The 27,571-nt window shown below is 41.0% G+C and overlaps 1 protein-coding gene across 1 annotated transcript; it reads left to right on the top strand.

Annotated features, from left to right (window-relative positions):
- Positions 1-755: 755 nt before the first annotated feature.
- Positions 756-27,571, top strand: LOC127416983 (uncharacterized). Its single transcript, XM_051656681.1, has 17 exons — positions 756-1,255; positions 22,915-22,997; positions 23,135-23,224; positions 23,537-23,664; positions 23,824-23,964; positions 24,033-24,107; positions 24,173-24,343; positions 24,434-24,530; positions 24,974-25,194; positions 25,521-25,674; positions 25,746-25,954; positions 26,251-26,368; positions 26,478-26,683; positions 26,760-26,877; positions 26,987-27,156; positions 27,248-27,345; positions 27,421-27,571. Exons 1-17 carry the CDS (start codon positions 756-758, stop codon positions 27,569-27,571), a joined length of 2,730 nt encoding a protein of 909 aa, XP_051512641.1.

The following is a 27,571-nucleotide window of genomic DNA, read 5'->3' as shown; positions in this document are numbered from 1 at the left end:
CCTCACGCCTTCAGACCTCCCTCATAACTTCCGTCCACTCCTCCCTGGGCTCTGGTCATCCTGGCTAACATCAAACCCTCTCGCTTCTCCAAAATCGATACTGGTGGCCCCATATGTCCCAGGAAGTACAGCGATACATCCAAGGCTGCCCAGAATGTGCCATCTCGAAATCTCCACGCCATCTTCCATCCGGTAAGCTCCTTCCTCTGCCTGTTCCACAGCGCCCCTGGTCACACCTGGGGTGGATTTTATAACTGACTTACCAGCATCAGATTCTTTCACCTGTGTCCTAGTCGTTGTTGATAGATTCTCCAAGGAATGTCATCTAGTTCCCATGAAGTGCCTCCCCACGGTGCTGGAAACTGCGGAAGCTTTATTCCATCATGTCTTCCGGAACTATGACCTCCCAGAAGACATCGTGTCTGACCGCGGTCTCCAATTCATCTCACGGGTATGGAAGTCCTTCTTCTCCCTTCTAGGTGTGTCAGTAAGTTTAACCTCTGGATATCATCCGCAGTCTAACGGGCAGACGGAGTGGAAGATCCAAGAGATTGACCGCTTTCTGCAGACCTACTGCCAGCTGGAACCGGTTCCTACCCTGGGCCGAGTACACCTAGAACTCCCTTCATCAACCAGCCACTGGACTTCCAACCTCCCCTGTTTCCATGGTCAGGAGACACTTCCGACGTTCCAGCTGTGATCCACTGGTTCGAGGAGAGTGAGAGTTTGTGGGACGCAGCTCATGTTCATCTCCAATGGGCAGTCAGCACCAGAAGAGCCAGGCTGATGCAAGGAGATCTGAGACACCTACCTACCATCCTGGGCAGAAGGCATGGCTCTCCACCCGGGACATCAGGCTCTGGCTGCCCTGTCGAAAGCTAAGTCCCAGATACATTGGACCTTTCACTATACTCCACCAAGTAAATGCAGCCACATACCGATTACAACTGCCCCCTCACTACAGAATTAACCCCACCTTCCATGTCTCCCTTCTCAAACCTCATTATCCTTCTCTGTCTCCTTCCCCAGAGCCCGGTGCGACTGAGGAACCCCCTCAGTCTCTTCTCCTGGAGGATGGTTCGGTTTACGAAGTTCGAGCCATCCTAGACTCCCGACATCGGAGAGGACTTCTCGAGTACCTGGTGGACTGGGAAGGGTATGGTCCTGAGGAGAGGTCCTGGGTTACCCGAGATGACATCCTGGATCTGACCTTGCTTACCACCTTTCACGTTGAGAATCCCACTTGCCCAGCTCCGTGTGGACGATGTTGGCCACGACGTCGGAGGTTCCGGCCCTCAGGAGCGGTCCCTGAAGAGGGGGGGGGGGGTATTGTCACGGATCCACTGGGCTCTCTCTCTCCCTCTCCCTCACTGCCGGCACTACGCTCACTCTCCCCTGAGTTTTAATTGCCAGCACCTGCACGTCATCAGAACGGCAATCATGGACTGCTTATATACCCTGCTCACACTCTCAGTCACTGTCTGTTCTCGTCAATGTTCTCACAAAGACTACGGACTCCCTAGCCCTTCTATACTTATCTGTTGAAATATTTTCCTTGTCATTTCTTTCCTTTTCCCGAGATTACTGTGTGTTTCATTCTCTGTGTATTCCTCCAGTGATGTTTTCTGTACCTCTGTGTATCAACGTTTCCTACTAAGACCAAAAGACTGTTGTGAGTGTTCTGATCATCTGTTCATTGTCACAATACCCTGTTTGAAGTTTACTCACCTGCTGTTTGTGGCATACCAGTGTTTGGATTACCTCACCAGTTTGTTTCACCTCTCACCCCTTCCCTTCATCAATGAAATCCACAATTGAGTCCAACCCTCTGCCTCTGAGTTTTCTCACCATGACGGAAACCCTCCCTGGTTTTGCATTGAACAGGAAGTTCTTGCCCCTATTTCGCCATTGCAAAGCCTTTCTATCAAACTAACCAGAAAGGTTAAGTTACACCCCATTATCTTGCATTTGCTCGCAGTATGGACAAAAGTGTCCAGAGTGTTTAATTCAGACATTTATTTAAATGTTGCTTCGAGCATATGACTGAACCCAAAATTATGTATTAATAAGTCCCCTTTCTGCTGGACAGAGTGGATCGTGAGGGAGGTTAATACGCTCGGTGACCTATATGAGAGTGAAGTGTTGAGATCCTTTGAAAATATTGTTCAACATTTTGGGATCCCCAGGTCTCAATTCTTTAGGTATTTACAGCTGTGCCACCTGCTTTGTACTATTTTGGGGAGTAACATACGGCCCCCTAAAGTGGCATATACTCTGGGAGTGGTGATTACTGCTTTTGGAAAAGGTCATGAGGCATCAGTGTATTACTCCCTGCTAATTCAGAGTCTGGAGGACAGAGCTTCAACTTCTCTCAAGAGATTATGGGATTATTAAACTTGGTATTGGAGGAGGGAGTGTGGGCTAGGATTCTAAAAAATGTCAAGTCTACATCTAGAGATGCAAGGGTGCGCCTTATGCAATTTTACATCGATTCATAAAAAATTGGGTCCTAGCCAGTGTTATGATCGGCAGGCAGATCATCCTTAGGGGATGGAAGTCGGCTGGAGTGTCCTCATTTCAGGAGTGGTGCATAGAGATGGGCAATCGAAGAAATGTCATATAGAAGGCAGGGAAACTTGGATTTATTTAATAAAAAATGGGGCAGCTTTTTGGTATTTTTGGAAGGCTCTCGGAGAGGGGAAGTGGAGAGAGATGTGTAGTTTTAAATGTGTGTGATTTCTTTTTATTTTATTTTTTTGTATTCTCAAATTGGACCACAGGGATATTTGTTGAGGGTCAGGGTTGGGTTGGGGATTGGGAGGGGGAAAGGGAATAATGGGGGTTAAAAGTTGATTCAGTGTATATATGTTTGCTTTTATGCTTCATTTGTCTGAATCAATAAAAAGTGTTAATCGGAAAAAAGAATTATAAACACAAAGCAGATCTACAGTATCATTTTCCTACAGATTTAAACTGATGTGCATGATTTTAGTCAGAAAAGAGCACAGTAGTAGCCTAATAATAATAATTTTGAATTTCAATAATGTTCGTCATTGTAAAGTGCATTTTATATGAGTTGACTCGAGGCGTCAACGCTCCATTCAATGCCAGCGTCAAGCAGCGCATTGCCCACCACATGACAAGCACTGCAGAAAGCGTCACGGAGGTGCACGATTTTATGAGTTTGCCACGCAAGAAAGCGGGAGATGTGCACAATAAACATTGAAAACATGTATTTGGAAGAGAGAGAAAAAAAATTGCAGTTGCTTTGATAGCAGAAAATAATAAAAGGGCTCGTTTATGTTTAGATCTTAGCGTTTTCTTGGTGAATTTAAATTAATTCAATAAATAGTGTCTCTCTCTGGGACTCGGAAACGATAAGGTATTATTTAATTAAAAGAAACATTCAGTATCTCTTCACAAATTTGGACAGTTTTTAAATATTTCTTGGTGCTTTAAACTCTTAAAACACATTATTTATGAAGCAAAGACGTGTGTGAAAAACACTTTGGTGTAAAATGGCATCATTTCATAGACTTCATTGTTTTCTGCAGTATTGACGCGAGTCATGTGAAAGCCCCTTAACATGTATAAACAATGGTTACTTATGTAACTGTGGTTCTATGAGTTCTGGATGACTGCCAGAGGCAGTGCTTCACACTGGATATAATCTCTCTCTTCACTCTTGCTCAGGTCAAGTCTAATATCAGCTTGGAGGATCATCAGAGACTCCAGCCACCGGAGCCATGGGCTGTTCTCACTGCTACCATCAGGCAGGCGGTATCGCAGCATCAGGACCCGCACCAGCTGACTCCATGACAGCTTCATCCCCCAAGCAATCAGACTTCTGAACTCTTGATCTCCCACGATAAAAATACATCAGCACTGCACTTTATTACCCTTACTCTTATATCTCACACCGGACTGTCATAAATTATATTATTATTATTATATTATATTCTCTCTTAACAACTGACTATCAACCGATAGCTGAATGTCAATACAGTACAATACTGTACATTCTATATTTACTACTATATATACTTTTTTATATATTTTTATTTTTTATTTTTATTGAATAATGTGTATCTATATAGTGCGTATTGTATACTGTACAGTGTATGTTATTATTTGTATATTGTTGAGTGTAATTATGTGTATATCAGATGTTTAAATTGTGCTGTGTTAATTTGATGTTATTGTAAATTGGTACTGTCTCATCACTGTCATGACTGCTATTTTGATCAGAACTGCACCCAAGAATTTCACACACCATTGCACTTGTGTATATGGCTGTGTGACAATATAAAGTGACAAAAACGTGATTTGATTTGATTTGATATCAGCAAAGTCACCTCATGACCCAAGATGACACGGGGTCCTCCCCTATTTAACCACATGACTTCCAGCAAAATGTTCCTATGGAATCTTCTCCCCAGACTCTGAGTAACAGAGAACTCTGGCAGTCAACCAGAACTCATAGAACCACAGTTACATAGGTAACTCTCAGTCAGTTTCATTCTTACTGACCGCCAGAGGCAGTGCTTCACACTGGATGACTCATAACTACAAGGTCACGAGGAGGCATGCTTATCCCTAAGAGGAAGTTGAAGACCCCAATAGGACGGCCATTTCAATAGCACCTGGGGCAGCCACATTAACTCTATAATATATGGAGAAAGTATCTGTAGATGACCAATTAGCTGCTGCACAAATGTCATTTAGGGGGACGCCCCTCAGTGCTGCCCAAGACGTGGAGATACCTCTAGTCGAGCGGCATCTTACTCCAGTTGGCATCGGATGGTTGTTTAACTTATGAGCCTGGGTGATTACCTCCGCCACCCAGTGCGACAACCTCTGCTTTGAAAGAGACTGACCCTTTTTTGACCCACCATAGCAGAGAAAGAGTTGGTCTGATTGCCGTAAGCTTTCTGTGGCCCTTATGTAGCCATGAAGGGCTCGCAACTTGGCATGATATTTCGATTTGACTGCTCTCCTGTGTCTTTGACATAGGAGGATTAAACACTGCCAGCTCAATTACCTGGTTCCTAAATAAAGTCGGGAGCCTCTTAGTGGGGAATGTCGGGTTGGGCCACAATGTCACTACTGAGCCATCCGTATTCCAGCACATGCAAGAGGAATTAACTGATGAGCTCACTTACGTATTTAGCTGAAGTAATAGCCAGGAGAAATGCAGTCTTTTATGAAAGCCACTTCAGGTTACTCTGCTCCATGGGCTCAAAAGGGTGTTGTGTAAGAGACCTTAAAACCATACTCAGATCCTACGAGGGCACCCGAATGGTCTGAGTGGGGCGCAATCACTGAGCACCTCTAAAATTATGAGTAATTAAAATGTGAGACCCCAATGGCTGACCGTCTACCTTTATGTATTGTGCCACAATTGCAGCCACATATACTCTTAGGCCTGTTGCTTTCTAGCAGGGATTGCAGAAAATGTAATACAAAGGGTACGGGGCAGTATTCTGGGACTATTGTTTGTTTCCTACATTAATCAGAGAACAGCTTCCACCGACGAGCGTAGACACTCCTGGTGGAGGGTGCTGTAGAGTTCAAGATTGTATTTTGCACCTCTTGGTCACAAGCCCTCAATAGGGATTCTAGCTCTTCAGAGGCCAAACACAGAGCTGTATAATTTCCATATAATATCTACTACCTCCGGGTTGAGTAACCATTCTCCCAGGGGAGGTCTGTGATGAGACAAAAAATCCGCCACCACGTTTGACGTACCTGGGAGGTGCATCACTCAGATGCGCATGAACTGAGGTAAGGCCCATGTCAGGAGGTCCTGTGCCACCATCAGGGATTGGCTGGACCTGGTGCCGCCTTGATGGTTGATGTTATAGACCACCGATGTGTTGTCTGTCCTGATAAGGACATGCCTGCCCTCTAGGACTAGTCCAAAGTACCTCAGAGCTAGTAGTACTGCTCGTAACTCCTTGATGAGGAATGATCTCCTCCTCCATGGTTTCAAAGAAAGGAGGCACCGTTCTGTAACTTTTATCAGCCTGTTCTGTGCCACATGGGGTTCAGGTGGAGACCGTTCACCCAAACCTGGAAAAGGCGCAACGCAAAAAGGCTCAATGGTACAACAGCAGCTGCTGCTGCTAGCATACCCATTAGTCTAAGGAAGCATCTGAATGGAAGCCTGACCTGTTTCTGAAATCGTTGAAGGAGGAGAAAGATACTGTCCACCCGCTGTGATGATAGTGATGCCTTCAATGACCGTGAGTTCAGAGTGATGCCTATGAACTTCACCGACTGATTCAGAGTTAGCAGACTTTTGCTAAATTTACCCTGAGGCCCAGCTGGGTAACATGGGAAAGCAGCAGGTTGGTTTCTTCTGCTGCCAATTCTTGAGATGGAGAGCAGAGGAGCCAGTCGTCCAGGTACAGAAGCACCTGCACCCCCCTGGCTTGGACCGGAGACAGTGCTGCAGCCATATACCTGGTAAAGACCCAAGGGGGTGCGGAAAGTCCAAATGGGAGGACATGAAACTGATAGATCTGATCCTGGAATGCAAAGCGGAGGAATTGCCTGTGTTGTGGAGCAATTGATACATGAAAGTAAGCATCCTTCAGATCTATCGTGGTGAACCACTGCTGCTGCCTGACTGCCTGAAGAACATCGGTTGTGCACAGCATATGAAATGGCAACACCTTGAGGAACTGTTTCAGGCCGCGTAGATCGAGTATGGGCTGTACACCCCCGTCTTTTTTTGGAATTATGTAGTATACTTAATAAACCCATTTAGCCGTGCTGACCATTTTACTGGTTCTATAGCATCTTTTTCTAGGAGCACGACAATTTCTTGTGCTAGGACCATTGAACTGTTTGGGTCTCTGACTGTGGTCATCTTGACCCCATTGAAAGCAGGGGGCCGCCGTTGGGATTTCAGCTTGTACCCTTGAGATAGCATTGCTATGACCCAAGGTTCTGAGGTGGTTGTTCTCCAGTAACTGAGCTGCTGATGTGTAAAGCATCCGGTGGCCAGCTTTAGACCTTCAGGCCGTCCTGGCCTTTAACCTTCCTGGGGGGGTCGCTGGCCAGGTGCTCTACCCCTTGATGTCTGAAATAATTGTTGTCCCCATGCCCGAAGGCATTGAACGTATCGGTATAAGTGCTGTGGCTGGCTCCTGTGAACAGCACCTGAGTGTACCAATGAATTCAGCTCGCAATCCGCCGCAGTCTCTGGAGGACGCGTTTACTGCGCGACTCCAACAAAATGTTTGTTACGAGGCTTTGAAGGACAGAATCCAAAGTTTTGAATGAATTTTTTTTTTTTTATCGACCTGCAGTCCTTGCATATATGCGAGAATATAGGGGACAGTTTGCTGGAAGTCACGGGGTTAAATAGGGGAGAACCTCATGTCTTCCTGGGTGACGAGGTGAGTTTGTTGATATTAGACTCCACCTGAGCATGAGCGAAGAGAGATAATATCCAGTGTGAAGCACTGCCTCTGGCGGTCAGTAAGAACGAAATAGAACATCACTCACTTTTACACATTAATCGTAGCTCTTCACAATCACAAAAGTGACTGAATTTGCATCCCTGAATAAATGTTATATTTATGCATTTATTTATTTTGTGGAATTTTATAATTTTCCACAGCACACCTGATATTCTTTCACGGCACACTAGTGTGCTGCAGCACAGTGATTGGCAAACATTGCATTAGAGCACTATAATAAGGCACTGCAAATTAAAAAGCATTGCACAACAAGGTCGCTGTTGCCATCTAACCGCAGTGTGGTCTGGCCATCACACAGTAACTGAAAAACCCTCTAAAATCATTGAACCAGACTAACCAGCTAAGATGGCCATCTAAGACCACCTAAAGGACTGTTTTTCATCAGGGTTTTCTTGTTAACTTAGTGTCGTGTAGGCTACTTCAGTACATGTATAGTTTCCATATGTCTTTTTATCATAGAATGTTCACAGATAGCACATGTACATCTCCGAGATGTTTGGTCACGTGTTGCAGATGACCAAACAACCTAAAAAAATACATCTTCCAGATGTAAACACACATTTTTGATGATGTATGTGTGCTATCCCAGATATCACACATATGTCTCCGAGATGTCTGTTTTAGATCTTTTCATCTGGAAAGCATCACATTCTAAATAACATCTTCTAAAGATTTTAAAAAGATCAGATTTACAAACATAAATGTCTCAAAGATATCTACTGAAAGTCTTATTGACAGTTGAGAGGAAACGTATATTAGACAAATTGCAGATGAGCAAACAACCAAAAAAAATACATCTTCCAGATGTAAACACACATCAAATAGATGTCTAGGTGATGTAAGTGTGCTATCAGGGATCAGGGTTAAAGATAGTTTATAGGAGATTTGGCAATACTTTGTCACAGCATTTTGATAATTTCAGCAAATTAACTCATCCGTACATTTCCGAAGGAAAGGACACATGAACTCAATATTAGACAGTTAGTCATAATATATGACTCATGATACAGATCAAGTAGAGTGATGTCACCCTGTGGTGCCCACAACAGGAAATGAACACAATAGCAAGTCTACAGTGCTGCCAGAAGAGTTTCAGTGGAATGTGTATTGTCTAGTGGAGTTACAAATATGTTCTCAGGACACAGAAACATTATGTGCTTTCTGTTATAATTATGGATCTCGTTAATTGATCTACTGTATTACTGAGCACTGTACCAATGTAATGATGTCACTGTTTCACTTTAACCAAGCATCAACCGCTTCTCGGAATAATATAAAGAAGTACAGTATGATGTGTGATTACTGTTTCTCATTATAATTTGTGATGGTTTCTTCCTCTTTCTCATGGGGGGACCTTCATTCCTAAATGCCTCTACTGGTTTAATTCATGTCTAACTTTCTAGGTCTTAATTGTTAATTAGATATTGGGTGAGAAACTAGCAACTGCAGTTTCTGATATTTTAATTTTGAAAGGTAGTTGCACCTTTTTGTAGCATTACTACATCAATTCCTTTATTATGTTATCGGATGGTATACATTTTGAAACTGACCTCATTTCCTGTCTGGTAGATAGCACTTGTGTTCTTTTCCTGTGTTGCCACTAGATGAAAAGATTTGACAGTGAATTTTAAATGGCTTGTTATATAGGCAGGAAATGAGGCCAATACCCAGCCAGTTTTCATTTAATATAATTAATCAATGAATATAAAGTTTTTACAGTTGGTTATGCACATTTCCCAATACCTATGAAGCTCTTCATTGTATCAGCCCAACATCAGTGTCTGTGGACTGAACTGTGGATCACCTTGTCAATGCTTTGACACAAAATGCATTCAGTGACCACATTTTTAAAATTCATGAAATCTTTTGTCACTCAAACCTAGCCATTAGAGAAACTCTTTGTATCTACAGCCAATTTTGCACACTTTTACATACTGTTTTCAAAACTCTTACACTGATGTTCAAAACTGTAAAACCCTTACAAAAAAAAAAAAAAAAAACACCCTACAGGAATTCTGCATGATTTTCATTTTATCTGCAGGATGTTTGCAGGTATCCTGCAGGAATTATGAAATCCTGCAGGACACATGGACAAACTGTGCAGGATATTCCTACAGGTTTTAGAATGGGACTTTAAAAACCACAGAGACACGCAGGAATAGCCAGCACACTTCCTGCATGGGAGATACTTTTTGAATGTAACTGTATTCTAATTACCAATGATTTAAATTGTAACTGTAGTGGAATACAGTTACTAATATTTTGTATTTAAAATACATAATCCCGTTACATGTATTTCGTTACTCCCCAACCCTGCGCTTACGTCATCGAGGCTGTCTCGTTTCAGAAAAGCAAGTAGGACACTCCGAATGCAGCCTTCGAATGTGACCTTTTTTCACGGGAATTCGGAGGATGCATGAGGTGTATCCTTTGTGGGCACTCGCAACCCAAAATTCTTTGCTTTTCCTCACTCAAAGTGCTCGCGCTTGTTAAAGAGTGGTGTGCTGTCATAGCAACCATGATTATTTCTGTTTCTGTTTGTCCCACGAAGGCCCTCTCTTTTAAACAAGGCTTGTCAAGTGTACTGAGTCGTAAGGGAACCTGTTGATCTATTTACGTTGGTACGTACGTGTTGACGTCTGTTAGTCAGTCAACGTATGCACGCGAGTTCAACTGACAAGAAGCGTTCTGTGTCCGTTATCGCCCTGCAGGTATGACGATCATTTATTTAATCTGGATAAAGTATATGTCACTGATGCGTGATTGTTTGTTAAATATGTGAAGTAAAATATGTGAATGTGTAGTTTTGTCGAGTTAAATCTCCATTACAGAGTTAACAAAGGCTGACAACTTTACGTTTGAAATATCAAAACCTGTTTAAAGACTGGACATTTGAAAGAAGCCTTGTATATTGTTAACAAAATACATTTGTTTTGTTATGCGTTTTCAGTGGTCATAAGCAGGGCCGTAGCAAGGTATTCTGGGCCCCCTGTCTATATATTGCTCTGGGCCCCTTTCCTATTAAAAAAATAAAGTTTAGAATTTGTTGTGGGGCCCCCCTAGACCTGTGGGCCCCTAGAATCATTACCATTTTTCACCCCACTAGCTGGTCATAAGTGATGTTAAAATACCTTTGATTACCTCAGAAAGTGATTCTGATCAAATTTGGATATGAAAGAGTATGAGATAAAAGCCAGAAAAAACTGTGAAAAGGTAAATTATAATGTAAGTTTTGTTTAATTATTTATGAACGTTAAATACTTTATCTAACAGTTTGATATAATTATCTTCCATTGTAAAGTAAGAATAATGTAGAAATAGTGAAGGTGACGCTTAGTCTGGCTGGTACCGTTAAAGCCGTTGCGTCGCGTCTCGCTATTATCGCCGGCTCGCGTCATTAGCGTCGCGTGTTTCAGACGCGTCAAAAGACCGCTGCGCTCCGGATCGGCTTTTGAACGCGAACGTTCAAAAGGTACGTCTTGTTTAACGGTACATACCAGACTACAGAGCTTCACCTCCACTATTTTATACATATCATGCTAACCTCTTATCCCCTTTTTTGTGCTGTATTGTGATGTCCTATGTTTTTGATTATATGTTTGGCTTTCAGACACACCAATATGGACAAGATTTCAGATTGTGAATCTCATGGAAAAAAGGTGATGTTATGAGCTGTTATGTATTACTGACAAGTCCAAATACCCTTCCTTGCATGCCTTAATGCATTCAACTTATCCCCAGACATAAATGGAAATAAGGCAGAAATGAGGGAAAAGGCATGGACGGATGATAGGTAATACTTTTCCCCTTTGTTTTTGTTTTGTTGTTTTTTTGTTTTGTTTTTTTACAAGAGTTTTGAAAAGTAAAAAAAAAAAAAAAAAAAAAGAACATTTATACCTATACCAATCTAATATAAAGTTGATAACAGATAAGATGTTTGATTAGAATGATCTAAAACATACTCCATTGTGATTATAAAAATCTATCAGTGGTGTGCACAGACCTCAGCAGGGACGGGGCGGAAGATATTAATGAATAATACTTATTTACTTAAATACTCTAAAAGCAAAGAAATTAGTTAAGTAATTTCTTTATTATATACAGTACATATCCTAATTTTGCATTGTTTCCTTTATCATAAAATAAAAACCTATTCTGTTGTATTTAATCACAAAAAGCACCATGTACCAAAAAGTACCATTACAATATCATGAAATTTGAATATAGTAATCATTCAGTACCATGCTATTGGTAACACCACAGTGCTTCAAAGTCTTCAAATATTTTTCTTGTTACTCTTCTCTTCACTCTCTCATTTCTGCTCCTTCACTTCATCCTCTCATCTTTGCTGCTTCCTCTCTGACCTCATCATCCTCTTTATTCCACTGACACTTTTTATAGTACTTTCCTTTCATATTAATATAATGTCATTTTACTCAAATTCTAGCATTAATATCAAGGACCTTACACCAATAATGTGGCAGAACCATGGTACAATGATCAGAATCAGAATCAGAATCAGCTTTATTGCCAAGTATGCTTACACATACAAGGAATTTGTCTTGGTGACAGGAGCTTCCAGTGTACAACAATACAAAAACAATACAAAGACAGCAGCAAGACATAGATAATAATAAAAATTAAAAAATAAAACTAATTACACATATGCACAGACACACACACACATACATAAACACATACACATGGGTAGTGCAAATCTAATACAAATCTGTTATGTACAGTGCAAATACAAATCTGTTATGTACTGTGCAAATGTTTTGTTTTGTTTTTTTCAGAGGAATGAAATGGCAGAAGAGGTTGGATGTGTTGGATAAATATATGAAGACTAAACTGTGTATTGCACATAGTTATTGCTCAATGGGGCAATTTAACTGTTCATGAGATGGATAGCCTGAGGGAAAAAACTGTTCCTGTGCCTGAAGGTTCTGGTGCTCAGAGCTCTGAAGCTCTGAAACAAACTGGTTTTGGCTGAATCAGACAGCTCCATCATTTTATGACTGTATTTTATGAAAGACGTATTGCATTTCTTTCTACACTGAAAGCAACTCAAACGCTGCCATTATAATTAAAGGAATAGTTCACCCAAAAATGAAAATTTGCTGATAATTTACGCACTCTCAGGCCATCCAAGATGTATCTGAGATTTTTTCTTCATCAAAACAGAATTTAAGACTTTTAGGATTTCATTTCAGGCCTCCTCCTCTAAACAATGCAAGTAAATGTCCTCCATTTTTTGATGGTCCAAAATGCATATTTAGGGTGCATCAAAATAATCCACACGACTCCAGTCGACAAATAAAGGTCTTCTGAACCCAAACGATTGAACATTTTTAGAAACAAAACAATACTTATATACTTTTTAACTACAAATTGTTCGCTCCTGTACATCTCTGTGACGTGCACTCATGAGAAGGATGACATAAGCTCGTTGGTAAGGTCACGTGTCACGTGGAGGAGGAGTCAGGAAGCGCGTCAGTGAGGGTGAGTAAATTATCAGCAAATTTTCATTTTTGGGTGAACTATTCCTTTAATAAAGCTGTCTACACTGCAAGTATGCGATGTCGGAAAACCAATCAAGTTTTATTCTTTTAATGAACGTACACTACAATACATAGTGGACTTTATTTCTGACCTACTCTGAGGCAACGGCACTTTGATGTTCCGGGGTGAATTCCAAACTGCATTTTTGCTCCCTTAACGGCACTGCTGTGGGTAGGGGACGCCCCTCGATAGCATGTTCCAAACGAAAGTGAAAAAACAAGTCTTTTCTCAAAAGCGCCCCTGCAGCCCCCTTTTTGTGCATGCCACTGAAACCTATTACCACCTAAAAACTTATATTTTACACTGTTAGGATCTCATCTCACACCATTGTTTTGATCTATTTTCACAGTTGTCAGCAATATTGTCCTGTTTCTTAGCTTGTTTAATTCTCTGTTTTCTAGGTGTGACTGACTCAGCTGCTTTAACAGATTGTCATTCATTATGACAACATTTCCATAAATAAATGATTCATTGGTAAAAATGGACATTGTTATATTTTGATATGTTGGTTATGAGTTTGATTCTCTATAGGAGGAAATCAAATCTTGCAGGATACCACCCAAATAGTTCCTGTAGAAAACTCCTGCACAATGTATACAGTTTAACACTTGCACAGGACATATGCTGCAGGATTTTAAATCTACCCTGCACAATATTCCTGCAGGGAATAAAGGTGTTTTAATGACTTGTAAGACAATTCCTGCAGGATAGAATTCCTTCATAATTGTAACGTAGCCCACAGACACAGATGACTGGTTAACCCAGATGCGGGAGCTTTATTGAACACACAGATTAGATAGCAAGCAGTAATGCGGGGAGATGAATTTAGCTTGTTGAGAACAGAGTTGGAGATCACAGGGAGATTACACGGAGAGTGAGCGCTGAGTATAGCAGGAAGATGAAGGCGTCTTGTAAGGTCTAGGATTTGGGAATCGATGGCGAGAGTTTAAGCTTCTTGTTGGAGTTAGACAAGCGAGTCTTTGATTTCCTTGTGGAGACTTAACAAGGATGAAGTGGTGGGGTGAGTACTTATAGTGGTGAGTTGATGAGAGATGGATTGGGAACAGGTGTGGGTAATTAATACTCAGGGGAGAGAGAGCGGAGTATGGAGTGAGAGTGGGAGTCCGGTGTGGATATGACAATAATATTCCTGCAGGATCGCTACAGGAAAATGAGCCAAAAATCCTGTAAGAAAACTGCAGAAAGTATTTTGTAAGGGAATAAACTGAATTAGACAACAATATTCTTTACAATAATTTAATATTGAAGAATACTCAAGATATGAAAAAGAAAGTTAATTATTTAAAGAGTTAATTAACAGAGGTTTGGGAGGAGCATGTTAATTTTAAACTGACAAATCACAGCCTGCGAGCAGGAGTATAAAAGCCGCTGCTTACCTGCTTCCTGTGACAACTCTCCTGACATGAGAGTCTTTCCGGCATTTGGCCTGCCCATTTTCCACGAACAGACCCAGGCAGATGGATCATAGGATGCAACTTCGCTGCAAAGCATTTGGCTCCACCAGAACAGACCTTCCATCCAGCAATCTCGTTATTCAACAGAAGCTGCCACAGCAGCTCTTTTGTTTTTAGCAGTATTGATGGCTACCACGTTAAGTGTTCTATTTTTTACCCTGTCTTTCTTTCTATGCTCCATTCGCCGAAGCAGTTTATAGCGTGAAGTTGCTGCCGCAAACTGGCTGCTCCGGCTCTTTAAAAATGTGAAACAGCTCTCTACGACTTCTCATATGTTCTCCACCCAGAAAGCAGTGCGAGCTGCCCCCGCAAACGGGCGTCATTCTGGTTTCATGCCATTAAAATTCAATTTGATTTGAAAGCGAGAGAAACAAAGATTAACTATTCAATCCAACCACCATGTCAACCCCAAGCATTTTTAATCAGGTTCTGCCACACAGGTGATGCCTGTCAGCCTCATTTCCTCGCCGCAGCTTGTTTAGGGTGTGCTCTTACCTTCGTCATCTTCTAACATGAATATCACGATTGTTTTTCCCTCCAAAGTGCCCTTCGGAGAGTGATTTATTCCATTCTGAACACAGGGGCATCATGCAACACAGAACTCCTTCCAATCGACTGATAATCTAATCACAATTTATTTTCAAACAAACGCAGACATTTTAACGCAAGCTTGCTGCCGCACAGCACTCGCTCTGACCATTCCCCAAGGCCGTCCCTTCATCTCGCACCTCCTCACCCTCGCCTCATCCATCGCTGCGCTAAATGACACAATAACCCTAAACCCATACTGCCACGTTGACCTCCAGCTCTGGTTAACATTCCTAAAACAATGGAACAGACTTGCCTTTTATGAAGACTTCCTCTCATTCCCTGAAGACATCCAACTTTTCACCGATGCCGACCCGTCCGTTGGCTTCGGGGGATTCTACCAAGGTTGCTGGTTCGCCTCCACCTGGCCCCCAGAGCTCACCAGCCTTCCACAATCAGCAGCTTCCTCAGCCCTGCACAAATTATACCCTATCTTGGTCACAGTCTTTCTGTGGGGAAATGAATGGACTTCAAAAGCATCATAGTCCATTGCGATAATCGGGCCTTAGTTCATTGCATCAACAAGGGCCGTTCTTGTGCCCCCGAAATCATGCCATTTCTAAGATGTCTAATTTGGATTTCAGCCTGTAACCAATTCATTATCTCTGCTAGACACATACCAGGACCAAAGAACCAAACTGCTGACTCACTTTCCTGCTTTTCCTTTCAGATATTCAGAGCATTAGTTCCAAAGGTGGACTCTGATCCCGGTACCTCCCTGAGATTCCTGTAGACCATCCCCTCAAATGAATCGAGTCATTAAAGTGAATCAAAATCACCACCACCATTTAATATTTTGAACAGTATCAGTAACAGCAGACATGGTGAACTATAGCGCAATAAACTCATGTCAAACCTCCTCCATTCCGGCATCCCAGCAAAACTTTACTCCAGTCATTCATTCCATATCAGCGCAGCAACCACAGCTGCCCAAAAAGGTTTATCAGAACAACAAATTCAATCTCTTGGTCTTTGGTCCTCAGACGCATATCACAGCTACATCAGATCCAATCGTTTCCACATCAGGAAAGCTCATTAATCACTAATCAGCTAATCCCTTATAAGTACCACCTGTCACCGTCACTCACATCACAACCCGCTGCCCTCTTACATGCACACGCACATACATGTACACGTACATTTAAGCGAGGGTGTGCGTGCATGTGCGTACATGGGCGCGTGTACATGTGCATATATATATTTAAATCAGAAGTCCTCCCATTTGAATCGCAGCATAGCCCTCTCAATCAAATGCCGCGCAAGCTCATCCACGTCCTCGTATCACGGCCTTTTCCCTCCTAGGCGATCGATGGGCTTTCCATTTCAGACACGGAATGGCCCCTGTTCGAATGCATGCTGGGCTTACATATTCGAATGCCGTGAGCTCTCTCTCTCAATAGCAGCAGTCTTCTGTTCGAATCGCAGTGTGATCCCTCCCTTTCGAACGCAGCGTGAGCCAACTCTCATTCTCCCCTTCCCCGTTCGAATGCATGCTGGGCTTACCTGTTCAAACACTGTGAGCTAAACCTCTCTCTCTTTAGAACAGTCTCCCGTTTGAATTGCAGTGTGATCCCTCCCTTTTGAACGCAGCATGAGCCAACTCTCATTTTCACCTTCCCTGTTTGCATGCTGTGAGCCCACCCACTTCTACGTCGAGTGGTGGTCTCTCGTTCGAATCGCAGCGTAGCCCTCTTGACCAGCCATATATATATATATATTGAAAGTGAATGGTGACTGAGACTGTCAGTCCCTAACATTCTGTCTAACATATATTGTGTTCCACATAATACAAAGTGTCACAGTGAAACAACATGAGGGTAGAGAAATGATGACAGAATATTAAATTATGGCTGAGCTATCACATTAATCTGGGGTGGCAAGAGGGTGAGTAAATAATGAGAATTGTAATTTTTGGGTGAACTATCCCTTTAAGGGCTCTTGTCAGATCTGGATGAATTTGTCAATAAGAAGAGAGGTTTGGAAACATTTCTAGTAATTATTACAGTGAAAACGTGAAAATGTACTACAAGGACATTATATATAATGCTGAAATATAAACCAAAGCAAAATCATGCTTTATTAATGCCTACTTTCGCTATTACATAGCTTTTAAAATCCTGTGTGGATTATTCCAGTGTATTTACAGTTTTCAGTGTCGTAAGTATTTAGATCATTAGTTCTGTACAGCAGTACAGCTGCTCTCTAAATGCAGAGTACACAGCCTACGTACAGCACCAACCCCGGTCGTGGAACACTCGCTGTGTCTGAAACCGCCCCCTATCCACTATATAGTGCACTATTTCGAGTGTCCGCTATTTTGTAGGACTATATAGTGCACTATTTTGAGTGTCCGCTATTTTGTAGGAGTGTCTGAATTCTGAGTGAGCCACTGGTTCCCTACTTTTGTTCACTCATTCTTACCCACAATGCACTCTAATTTCAAGTGTACATTTGATGTACACTCAACAATGTTTAGTTGCCCACATTCCACCACGGGAAAAACGTACGAGCTGGGAGTTTACTGTTTCCTTCACTCCTGCAATGTTTTATTTCATGCTGAATGTATTAAATTACTTTTTGACAAATCATTACTTGATTAAAATAACATAATAACATATAGAGAGGCAAATCATACAGATACATTTTAAAATGTACTCTTTATTTGATAAAATGTGTTTACTCTTTATATTTACACACAGTATATATTAAAAATGACAAACAGAATTAAGATTTATTGTATTAATATATCATTAAATAAGAATAACAAGTAACAAGTATTTTAAAAGTTCATATGTGACGTTGTTTCTGCGACAGCCCCAGAGATCCGACGCTTTGTGTATACGTCAGCGTCCGAATCACTCACTCATTTCATTCACTCACTGCTGAGATATAGTGCACTAACTGCCATTCACTATATAGGAAATAGTGAATGAGTGAACGATTTCGGACACATCCACCTCGCTGTGCACGCGCAGAAATGCTGTCTGTTCGCGCTCCAGATGTTCGATCACGCGAATGGCAGTGATTTACACTTAACTTGGATGTTCACGTGGATTTATACAGTTAATCCGCCTGAAGTAGCTGCGATAGTTTCCAGTTCCCCCACGAGGGCGTGAAGTAAATGCATAAATATTGCTCATGACATGCGGGACAAAGCGCAATGATATATTGCTGCACTGATTTAAAAATGTACACTTAAAAACTGATGTCATAAGAGCCCAGTTACATTATCACCCTGAAAATGACCATCTCATTACACAGAAAAGCCCATGTTAGAAATATCAGCTTGTCTTTGGTGTTAAATGAAGGCACTGCATGACGAAACTATTCTTTTATTCACTGTGCAGAGCGAAGAAAGTGTTTCACTTTGAAGAGTTTGATGTCGCTGAAGTGATTGAGTGACAGTCTGTGACAGCAGCTCAGCACGCGCAGCTGTGAACTTCCGTTCTCGTAAAAGTCCCATTCAATAATCTCTCAATAAATTACACATTAATTAAAATTAAACCCAGTAATGTAACGACAGGAACGCCACCCAATGAAAATAATTAAAAGTAAAAAAAATTCATTAGAAATTTACTTGAGTGAGAGTAAAAAGTACCCACTTTTAAACCTACTCTAAAAGTAAATTTTTTCCCAAAAAGTCACTCAAGTAAATGTATTGGAGTAAATGTAGCGCGTTACTACCCACCTCTGCAAATCACAGCCCGCAAGCAAGCGTATATAAGCTGCTGCTTACCTGCTTCCTGTGACAACTCTCCTGACATCCCACCTCCACACCACCTCCACCTATTCTCTAGATTCATTATCTAAATAAGTCCGGGGGAGGTAATCAGGACTCGAGTCGACGGACAGCAAGCCAAATACGTTTACTGCTTCAACACAAGATTACATTAACATACGATCTACTGAAATGTAAAACATTTAGTTAAAGCTACCACAGCTGATTTCTCTTTTAGCTGATGACCTACACCTTTTTTACATTGACCATATTAGCTTCTTTTATATTTAAAGGGATAGTTCACCCAAAAATGAAAATTCTTACATCATTTACTCACCCTCATGCCATCCCAGATGTGCATGAATTTCTTTCTTCTGCAGAACACAAAGATTTTTAAAAGAGTATTTCAACTCTGTAGGTCTATACAATGCAACTACATGGTGACCAGAACTCATAAGGTCCGAAAATGACAAAGTCAGCATAAAAGTAATCCATATGACTAAAGTGGCTAAAAATCATGACTTCTGAAGCATTAAGATAGGTGTGGGTGAGGAATAGATCAATATTTATGTCATTTTTTACTATCAATCTCCACCTTTGACCAGCCCCAACCAGTATGTGGCTGAATGTGAAAGTGTAGATTTACAGTATAAAAAGGACTTACATATTGATCTGTTTCTCACCAACACCTATCATATCACTTCTGATGATATGGATTTAACCAATGTAGTCTTCTGGATTACTTTGAAGGCCCAAAAGGCAGTATAAAAGTTCTGGTCACATTCACTTGCCATGTATGGACCAACAGAGCTGAAATTGTCTTTGTTTGTGTTTTGCTGAAGAAAGAAAGTCATACACATCTGGGATGGCATGAGGGTGAGTAAATGATGAGAGAATTTTTATTTTGGGTAAACTATCCCTTTAATTCATATTGTCATTAAAGCAATAATTGGACATACAGAATTCTAAGAAATATTGTAATTCATATTATTTTTCATTCAGATTAATTATCTGATGATATTATTTGTAATGTTCTCTTATAAAAGAGGTGCTCTATTATGCTAGATGCATTTCCTGCAAATGTGACATACTGTTTAATTTTGTCACATTAGGGGTGACAATGACACATTCTCATGCCTGGGGGTCCCATTGTCATAGCCTTCACATCGCAAAAAAGGGCTGGTGTTGGCCTGTAGGACCTAGACTGCAAATAAATGAGAATGCATGTTCAGTCTTTTCATTTTCATTAACAAGCCCAAAGGATAGATCAAGGTTTCTCTCATCTTACTCATTATATTTACAGTAACCTGGGATTAAGCAGTTTACCCTTTGAAGTTGAGCATGAGAAATGTGCAAGATTAGGTACGAAAGGCTTGAAAACATCCACTGAGCAAAAAAACTTTCGTTCATATTGTCATTTGGGTGTGTTGTTCAATACTTGTTGGTAGTTATATTTCATCGTCTCCTGTACTGTGCTTCTGTGAGCTCTCTAATTAAAGGCTTTGGCCAGTACAAATTGGATTAGTCCTATAAGAAAAGAAAGCAATATCAAAAGTAACTCTGACAAGATGCTTAGGCACAGGACTCTACTGAGCATTGTTTTACTTATGGGTTTTACTGTACTGCTTAACAGCATGATACTAACTCAAATCATATCCACATTTTTATGTACCTCTTCTGCCATCTTGTGGACAAATAAATGGGTTCAATAATAGTTGTTTTATTATACAGGTACACAATTATTATAAGAATGTAATGTTGTGGTAAATGTAGTGGTTGGTGCTGTTTAATTAGATATTAGCTTTGTACAAAGAACATACAGGATGTGTGAAAACAACTCCCTAGAAATTACCCCATAAATCCACAATCTCCTCGTACAAGTAAAAAAACCCTCCTCATTAGTGCTCCAAGAATTTAGTGTGAAACCTTGAACTATTCCTGTCTTGGACGAACACTCTTTCTTTACTCTGTGCATTAAAGTAATTGCTCTAAGGCAGGAAGGGTGTCTCTCAGTGCATCAAACACGCCATATGTAGGAAGCGTTCTCATTCAATTATAGTAACATTCCGTGTTCAATACAAGTTAAGCTCAATCGGCAGCATTTGTGGCATAATGTTGATTAACACACACACACACACAAAAATTCACTTATCCCTCCTTTTCTTTAAAAAAGGCAAAAATCTAAGTTACAGAGAGGCACTTAAAATGGAAGTAAATGGGGCCAATCCGTAAACGTTCAGATACTCACTGTTTCAGAAGTATAGCCACAAGATGTAAACAACATGCATGTTAAAATGATTTTAGTGTGATACAATCACCTACTAACCTTTTCTATGTGAAGCTGAATCCAATTTTACAACTTTCTTGCTAAGACAGACTTAACACTGTAAAGCTTACTATCCTAAAATGATTGTAAAAACAGTGATTTAAACAACTTTACAGCTAAAATAATACTCAATACTTTATTACACAAAACTATGAATAATGAAAATGTAAGTCCATTGGAAGTGCCTCACTGTAACCTCAAATTAAGCATTTTTTTTAAGAATTCCAATATATATATATATATATATATATATATATATATATATATATATATATATATATATATATATATTTTTTTTTTTTTTTTTGTGGTAATCAACATTTTGCCACAAATGCTGTCAATTGAGCATGGGTTGAATTGAACCCAGAATATTGATTTTAATGTTCTGACTGTCAAATATATATGTTACAAATGGGTAAAAAACAATCAATTTGTGGAGTTCTTAGAGAACAGTTTCTTACAGAATAAATTTAGCTATTGGAATTCAATTTAAACAAACGTTCCTTTAAAACTAGGCTATATGCTACTTTAGAAATCATTTTCCCCACCTGAGGCAAGTACAAACACCCCACCACCACCCCAATATTTACACCTTGATCAATGGAAACATGTAAATCCTTCACACTGCAACCAGAATTTAATGTATTCATTCCCACTTTGTCCAGACTACTGTGTACATTTCATACAAGCCAAAAAAATAATAACCTGCAAGACTGCAAATAAACATCAGCCTGCAAAACAATCAGACTTCTAAAGGTGAATTATTCTTTACTTTCCTCCCTTCCTCAAATTGTTTACGACAGCAGGAATGGCTACCACATGTGCAGGCCTTTGATTTCAGTCATTAATCAGACAGGAATTTTTTTCTGGTGATTTTTCCCCTCTTGGATGTTTTGATTTCTCTGGACAGATGAAACTTGAATGTAGAACTAACAACATGTGGAATTAGTTCAAGTAGTTCTGCATTAATTTTTTTCCTCAAAAATTGCATTGCATCTTTCAAAACAAACACAAACAAACCTACTCAGTAAAACTAAATTTGCACGTACTGGTGGTAGTCTATTGGTTTCTGTAATCTGTACAGCAGTGAGTCATGTAATTCTGGAAGACATAAACACATGCTCTAATGTTTATCTTTAGTATACTGGCCCTTTTTTCCAACCTGTAGGCCTGTGAAATGTGAAACAGCTGAATTACAATTAAGTCATTTTATAAGGATCCCTTTATGATGCCAACAAAAACCTAACCAATTTTTGAAACTAACATTTAAAAATACACAATAAAACCAATGAATCTGCATTGTGAATTTAAAGGCAGATTGATATGTCAACAATTGGCTTTGGTTAGTAGGCGGTGCCTTACAAGCAACCAAGGAAATGCCAAAGAGCCAACCAGGGACTGCAGTCTATTATGTAATTATGTCTCTTTGTTTTCTGACAACCGAATAAGCAGCTACTCATGAAGTAGCCAATCAGCACATCCAATGTCTAACAAGTCAATCAACGTAAGACATTTAAAATCTAGTCAGGAGTCACATGTTGTTATTCTCAGTCATCGAGGCCAGGATATCGTGATTTGGTGCTGTTATAGTGGTTTGGTAGTGTTTTTTTGCTACCACGCTATAGACCCTTCAGTTAATCAGTGGCGATGGCTTTTGGGTTTATTTCAGGGTAGATATTCTTTCTAGTTTTTCTTTTAGGTTTTTATTTCTCTTTGTATGTGAAGTGTATCAAACAGCCGTTTTCTCCTTTCTAGAAGAATACTTCTCCTGTTTGCTGTAACTTGTGCTCTACGTGATCCCAAAGGCACATTTCAGCAGTCCCCCCAACAGCCACAAGGTAAAGAGCTTGACAATGGCTGGGTTCAGAATGGCATACTATTAAATTGTAGTATGCCACTTCAAACTCCGCTTATGCCTGTCATTGACATGTATCCTTAAGAGGTCAGTGTTTCTTGCCTTTTGCCCTGCTCCTAGTTCCCATTGGAGTTGAGTGCAAGGACCGCTTCCTGCTCATCTCAGTGGACCTACCACCTTCTGGCAGTGAGCCTTGTTTTGAGGCAATTGGTGTGTTCCCATTCATGAAGGGACATTCCGTATGAGTCTTTCAATGTTCTTATAAATTGACAGTGCAACTCATTTAAATTAAAATTCAGCCACTACTAGCATGTTCCACTGACTTAAATGGACAAAGTAGATGTTTGGCAGAATGTTTGCCTCGGTCACCATGTGCTTTCATTATGGAAAGATGCAATGAAATCTAGTAGTGAATTGAGGCTATCATTTTGCTTCATTTCCTTTTGCCTTCCTTGAAGGAAAGTAATGGATTGGAAACAACAGCATGTGTAATGGTGTGGTGTTTCTTTGACACCCTCTTAGATGTCAGGGGTGTACACCCAGTCACACAGGCCTATGGGGCTCAGTGTGGTTACACTTACTCTGTTCAGTCTCTGCTGGGCAGCATCATTCTCCGAGCTTCCTACTTCTCCTGCTACACCGAAAATCAGGTACAGCAACAAGTCCTTGATTCTCTTGCAGTAAATATTGTCTCCCCCCCCCCCCAAATCAGGTATGGTCTGAACCGCACTGACAAATTTTAGCCAAGATTCATGTAGTCTATCTGGAGTTGGCATGGCTATAAAGTGGTGTTTGATGCATTCTTGCAGAATGATGAGGTGTTCACCTTCAAGTTCAGGATGACTCTTACAAATGAGCATGGCATAGAATCATTTGTAAATGTCACCAAGACTTGCTCCGTTCCTCCCTTCTCTCCAAGAGAGGTTACTTGTGAGGAGAACTATATGGAGGTATAAATTGTGACCTTTTTGTGTTGTCTGTGCTCTCTCCTTTGTAAACATCATATTTCTGCCCCTAGGCATCTGTGAGAAGTAGGCTACCCTGTCCTAACATTGACACCGTTAAAGAAGGCTTCACTGCGGCCTACTTTGTGGTAAGTGGCCTTCAGGTTTTTTTTTAAAGTTCTTAATGAAGTGCTATTGGCTAATGTGTTTTCAGGCCCAAAAATCAGCAGTAGAGGCTTGGCAGGTGATGCTACAAGCCGAGGGTCAGCAGCCTGAAGTCATGTCAGCAGAAGATGCTGCTGGTCTTGGCTACTATATAACTGTCACTTCTGGCAGGATTGTGTTCCGATCACCCTATCGACAGCCTCACTCTACCATAAAAATGGTAATTTGATAAGTGCTGACACCCATTTTAGGTATTTTGGGGGGGGTTGGTGTAAATTCATGTAACCATTCATTGCATCAAACTATTCAGGTCAGTGGTGTTGCAGTTGAAGTGATCCAGGCAACAGTGTTTTTCAGACAGAGCTGGATGGTGGTCATGGTGGACTTGGTTGCTGCCTGCTCACTGGGTAAGACTACTGTCGAAGGATGAGGAATGGGAGCAAAAATAAGCTAGTAAACTCTGGGCAAAGTCCCAGTTTCTCCTAGTAGCAATAGGAGTAATGGTTTAATTACACTTGCATGAAGGAAACTCGTCAAATCTGTCTTGTTGAAAAATCTGCTTTTAAATGGTGCTGGGTCCATGTTTATGGAAGCTGGTATTTTGATTTGAACAGCCAAACACTTTGAACTTTCACTTGTGGAATAAGTCATGACTGACTGAAAGGGGTGGAGGTTTTTTTTTTTTTTTTTTTTTTTTTTTTTTGTGGTGCTGCTACTGTAGGTGTCACCACAACATGCCACAATACCATTTACTGGGTTCACCTTCTGGTAGTCATATCCAGGTTTCATGTTTGGCCCTCCCTGGTTGTGACTTGGTTTGAAGCATGTCTGTGCTTCTGTTGAATTTCAGATGAAGGGTCTTTTGATGGCTACAGGCTTCGCTGGAGGACCCCTGCAGTGATGACACCTCTGGTTGTTGGGTCCTCCTATTTGAGTGAGTCAACTGGCATGGGGGTTGATGGTGTGCTCATGGATGACACTGGAGCCACAGATCGAGGCTATGCTGTGACAGTCGGTGAGGACACTGTAGAGAGTAGCATCCCCTTTGCTGCAGAGGGAGGGGTCAGAAAGGTATTGTTGCTTTTATTTTTGTCAGTTTATGGACCCTTCTGATCTGACGATTTAAAGGGATTGTTTAGTTTAAATTCATGTACTTGTCCTAGTTACAAAACTTTTGTGAAATGCAAAACATTGTGCAGACTGATAGCCCCAGTTGCCATTCCACTTTGTTTTAAGGGAAAAGATGGAATGAAAGTGAACAATGATGGAAGACAATATTCTGCTTGCTAATCTTGTTGCATAGATTGGTACAGTTTGGAAGTGACTTCTCAAATGACGTTTGCCTTTTTAAGGTTCTTAAGTTTACAAACTAACTTTTGTTCCTTTTTACTTTTCAGAGCTTTGTGATGGGCAATGTATATAATGAGCTGTATTCAGTCCAGCTAAGCTATCAGCAATCATTTGTGGACCACGGGGGTGTGGAGACCAGGCACAATGTGGTCCGGCAAATGGCTACTCCACTTATTGCACGTCCTCCCTTTACAATCAACCGTAAGTCTGCGTGGATTGTTAAAGTAGGTATATCATTGCTGCTTTGAGGCATGACATTCTTTCTCTTGCAGAAACCACTCTTGAGGAACGCATTTTCACTGTCTATTTGGGTAATATCCCTTTTGATGTTGAATTGGTGTCCGTGGTGCTGAATGGCAACGAGTTCTCCATGCTGACTGCCACACAGAAGGGGTATTCAATCACCAGAATCCCACAAGACAATAATACATTTGCCTACATCATCAGAGTGCCATTTGATGATCCACTTGTTGAAAAGCTGGTGAGTTTGTTTTGCATTATTTTAAAGGTGTACTTTTTTCTAATTGTTAAAATCTTCAAACAAATTAGATTTTAGGAATGTGCTATGTAGGCCTAAAATTGGGTGACTGTCATTGGAGGAAGAAGCTGCCTTTCTAATTGTGTTTGGGTGCACATTCAAGAGCCACTGTCATGTTGAAGTCATGACTTGGTGTAATGCTGAATCTACGCATTGGTGTCGGTGTGACAGATACAACGTGGGGGGGTGGGGTCCTCCAATGTTATCCTTGGGGCTAGAATTGATGTCTTGTCTTGCAGTATATTGCTGAGGGGCTTCTACAATACTACTTGGAAATTAAATGGACTTTAAATATCATGCCTCAAATGGACCCCTATTACCATCTGTCTTTTGTGACGGCCACTGTCCTTGATGCCCGTAAGTGTGGGGGTGGTTTTTTTTTTTTTTTTTTTTTAAATCTAGCTCTAGATTTGTTCTACCTTACTCCCTTACCAGCGTCTTATTTCTTTACTTTTTGAATTCTTAGTTCCTCCAGTCTTTGACAGCATGTGTGCTGAGAATGGCATAAGCTTCAAGACTGGCCATCGTGTGTACGACTACTTGTGGGACTTTACCATTGGGCACTACCCTCTGACTCAGCAGTTGGCTTATGAGCGTGGCTATATCATGACCAATGACACAAACACCCTCGTCCTGGATGTGCCTCTATTTGCCATTGGTTATGTCTATGAGGTTTGTTTGAGATTTGGGTGTTAAAAATTCTGTCTTAAGTTTGCTTTAAATGGCTTGATCTGATTTTCCTTTGTAGGAAATCACTCTGCAGCAGTTCTATGGCACTTTTGAAATTCTCACCAGAAATGCTAAAACCTTGGCGATTGAGCAGCAGTCGGCAAAACGGTGCCTCTTCAGAACCACTGAGCTTTTGGGTATTGGAGCATTTTATGCTGAGTGAATACCCCTGGTTTCTTTGGGGTTTGACTTAATTGTCAGTAACCGCCCAGGTTTAGGCTTGATCAGTACATCTTTTTGTTCTAGTGTGTTCAACTGAGGGTGTGATGACCGTTGTGAGTGACATCACTAAAGCCATCCCTACTGCAGACCCTGCCCGGACCACACTATTGGATCCAAGCTGCAGACCCATTGAGACTGACGAGAACAGAGTCCTCTTCTCTTTTGGACTTAATGCATGTGGCACCAGGGTCCAGGTGGAGTTCAATAGTTTGCTGTTTTTCTGTCTGCATACTATGACTGCAGATGCAAATAATATCAAGCATTTTTTAATCTTTTGCCCTTCAGATTGATCGGCAGTATGTGACTTATGAAAATGAGATCGCACTTCATGAGCTGTATTCCACTGACAGCAAGCCAGTCATCACCAGAGATGCTGCGTACAGGTATTTGTAGTTCTCTTGGATAAAGTTTCTCCTTAAACTGCCCCACAGCTCTTCCACTTATCTGTTTTAAATCAGGGTGACTGTGAGGTGCATTTACCCAGTTAGTGGCATTGAAAGCCTGTTTGTGGACCGGAGATTTCAAGCTGATGCACCTGGAATTGGGCAAATCCAGGACCCTGTGAAAAGCAAGTTGCTTTTACCTGTTTATCTCTTGGATACCCAGTAG

The sequence above is a fragment of the Myxocyprinus asiaticus genome, chromosome 1, assembly GCF_019703515.2.
Source record: "Myxocyprinus asiaticus isolate MX2 ecotype Aquarium Trade chromosome 1, UBuf_Myxa_2, whole genome shotgun sequence".
NCBI lineage: Eukaryota > Metazoa > Chordata > Actinopteri > Cypriniformes > Catostomidae > Myxocyprinus > Myxocyprinus asiaticus.
Note: the sequence above shows the minus strand (reverse complement) of the source record. Positions and strands in the feature narration are given on the sequence as shown.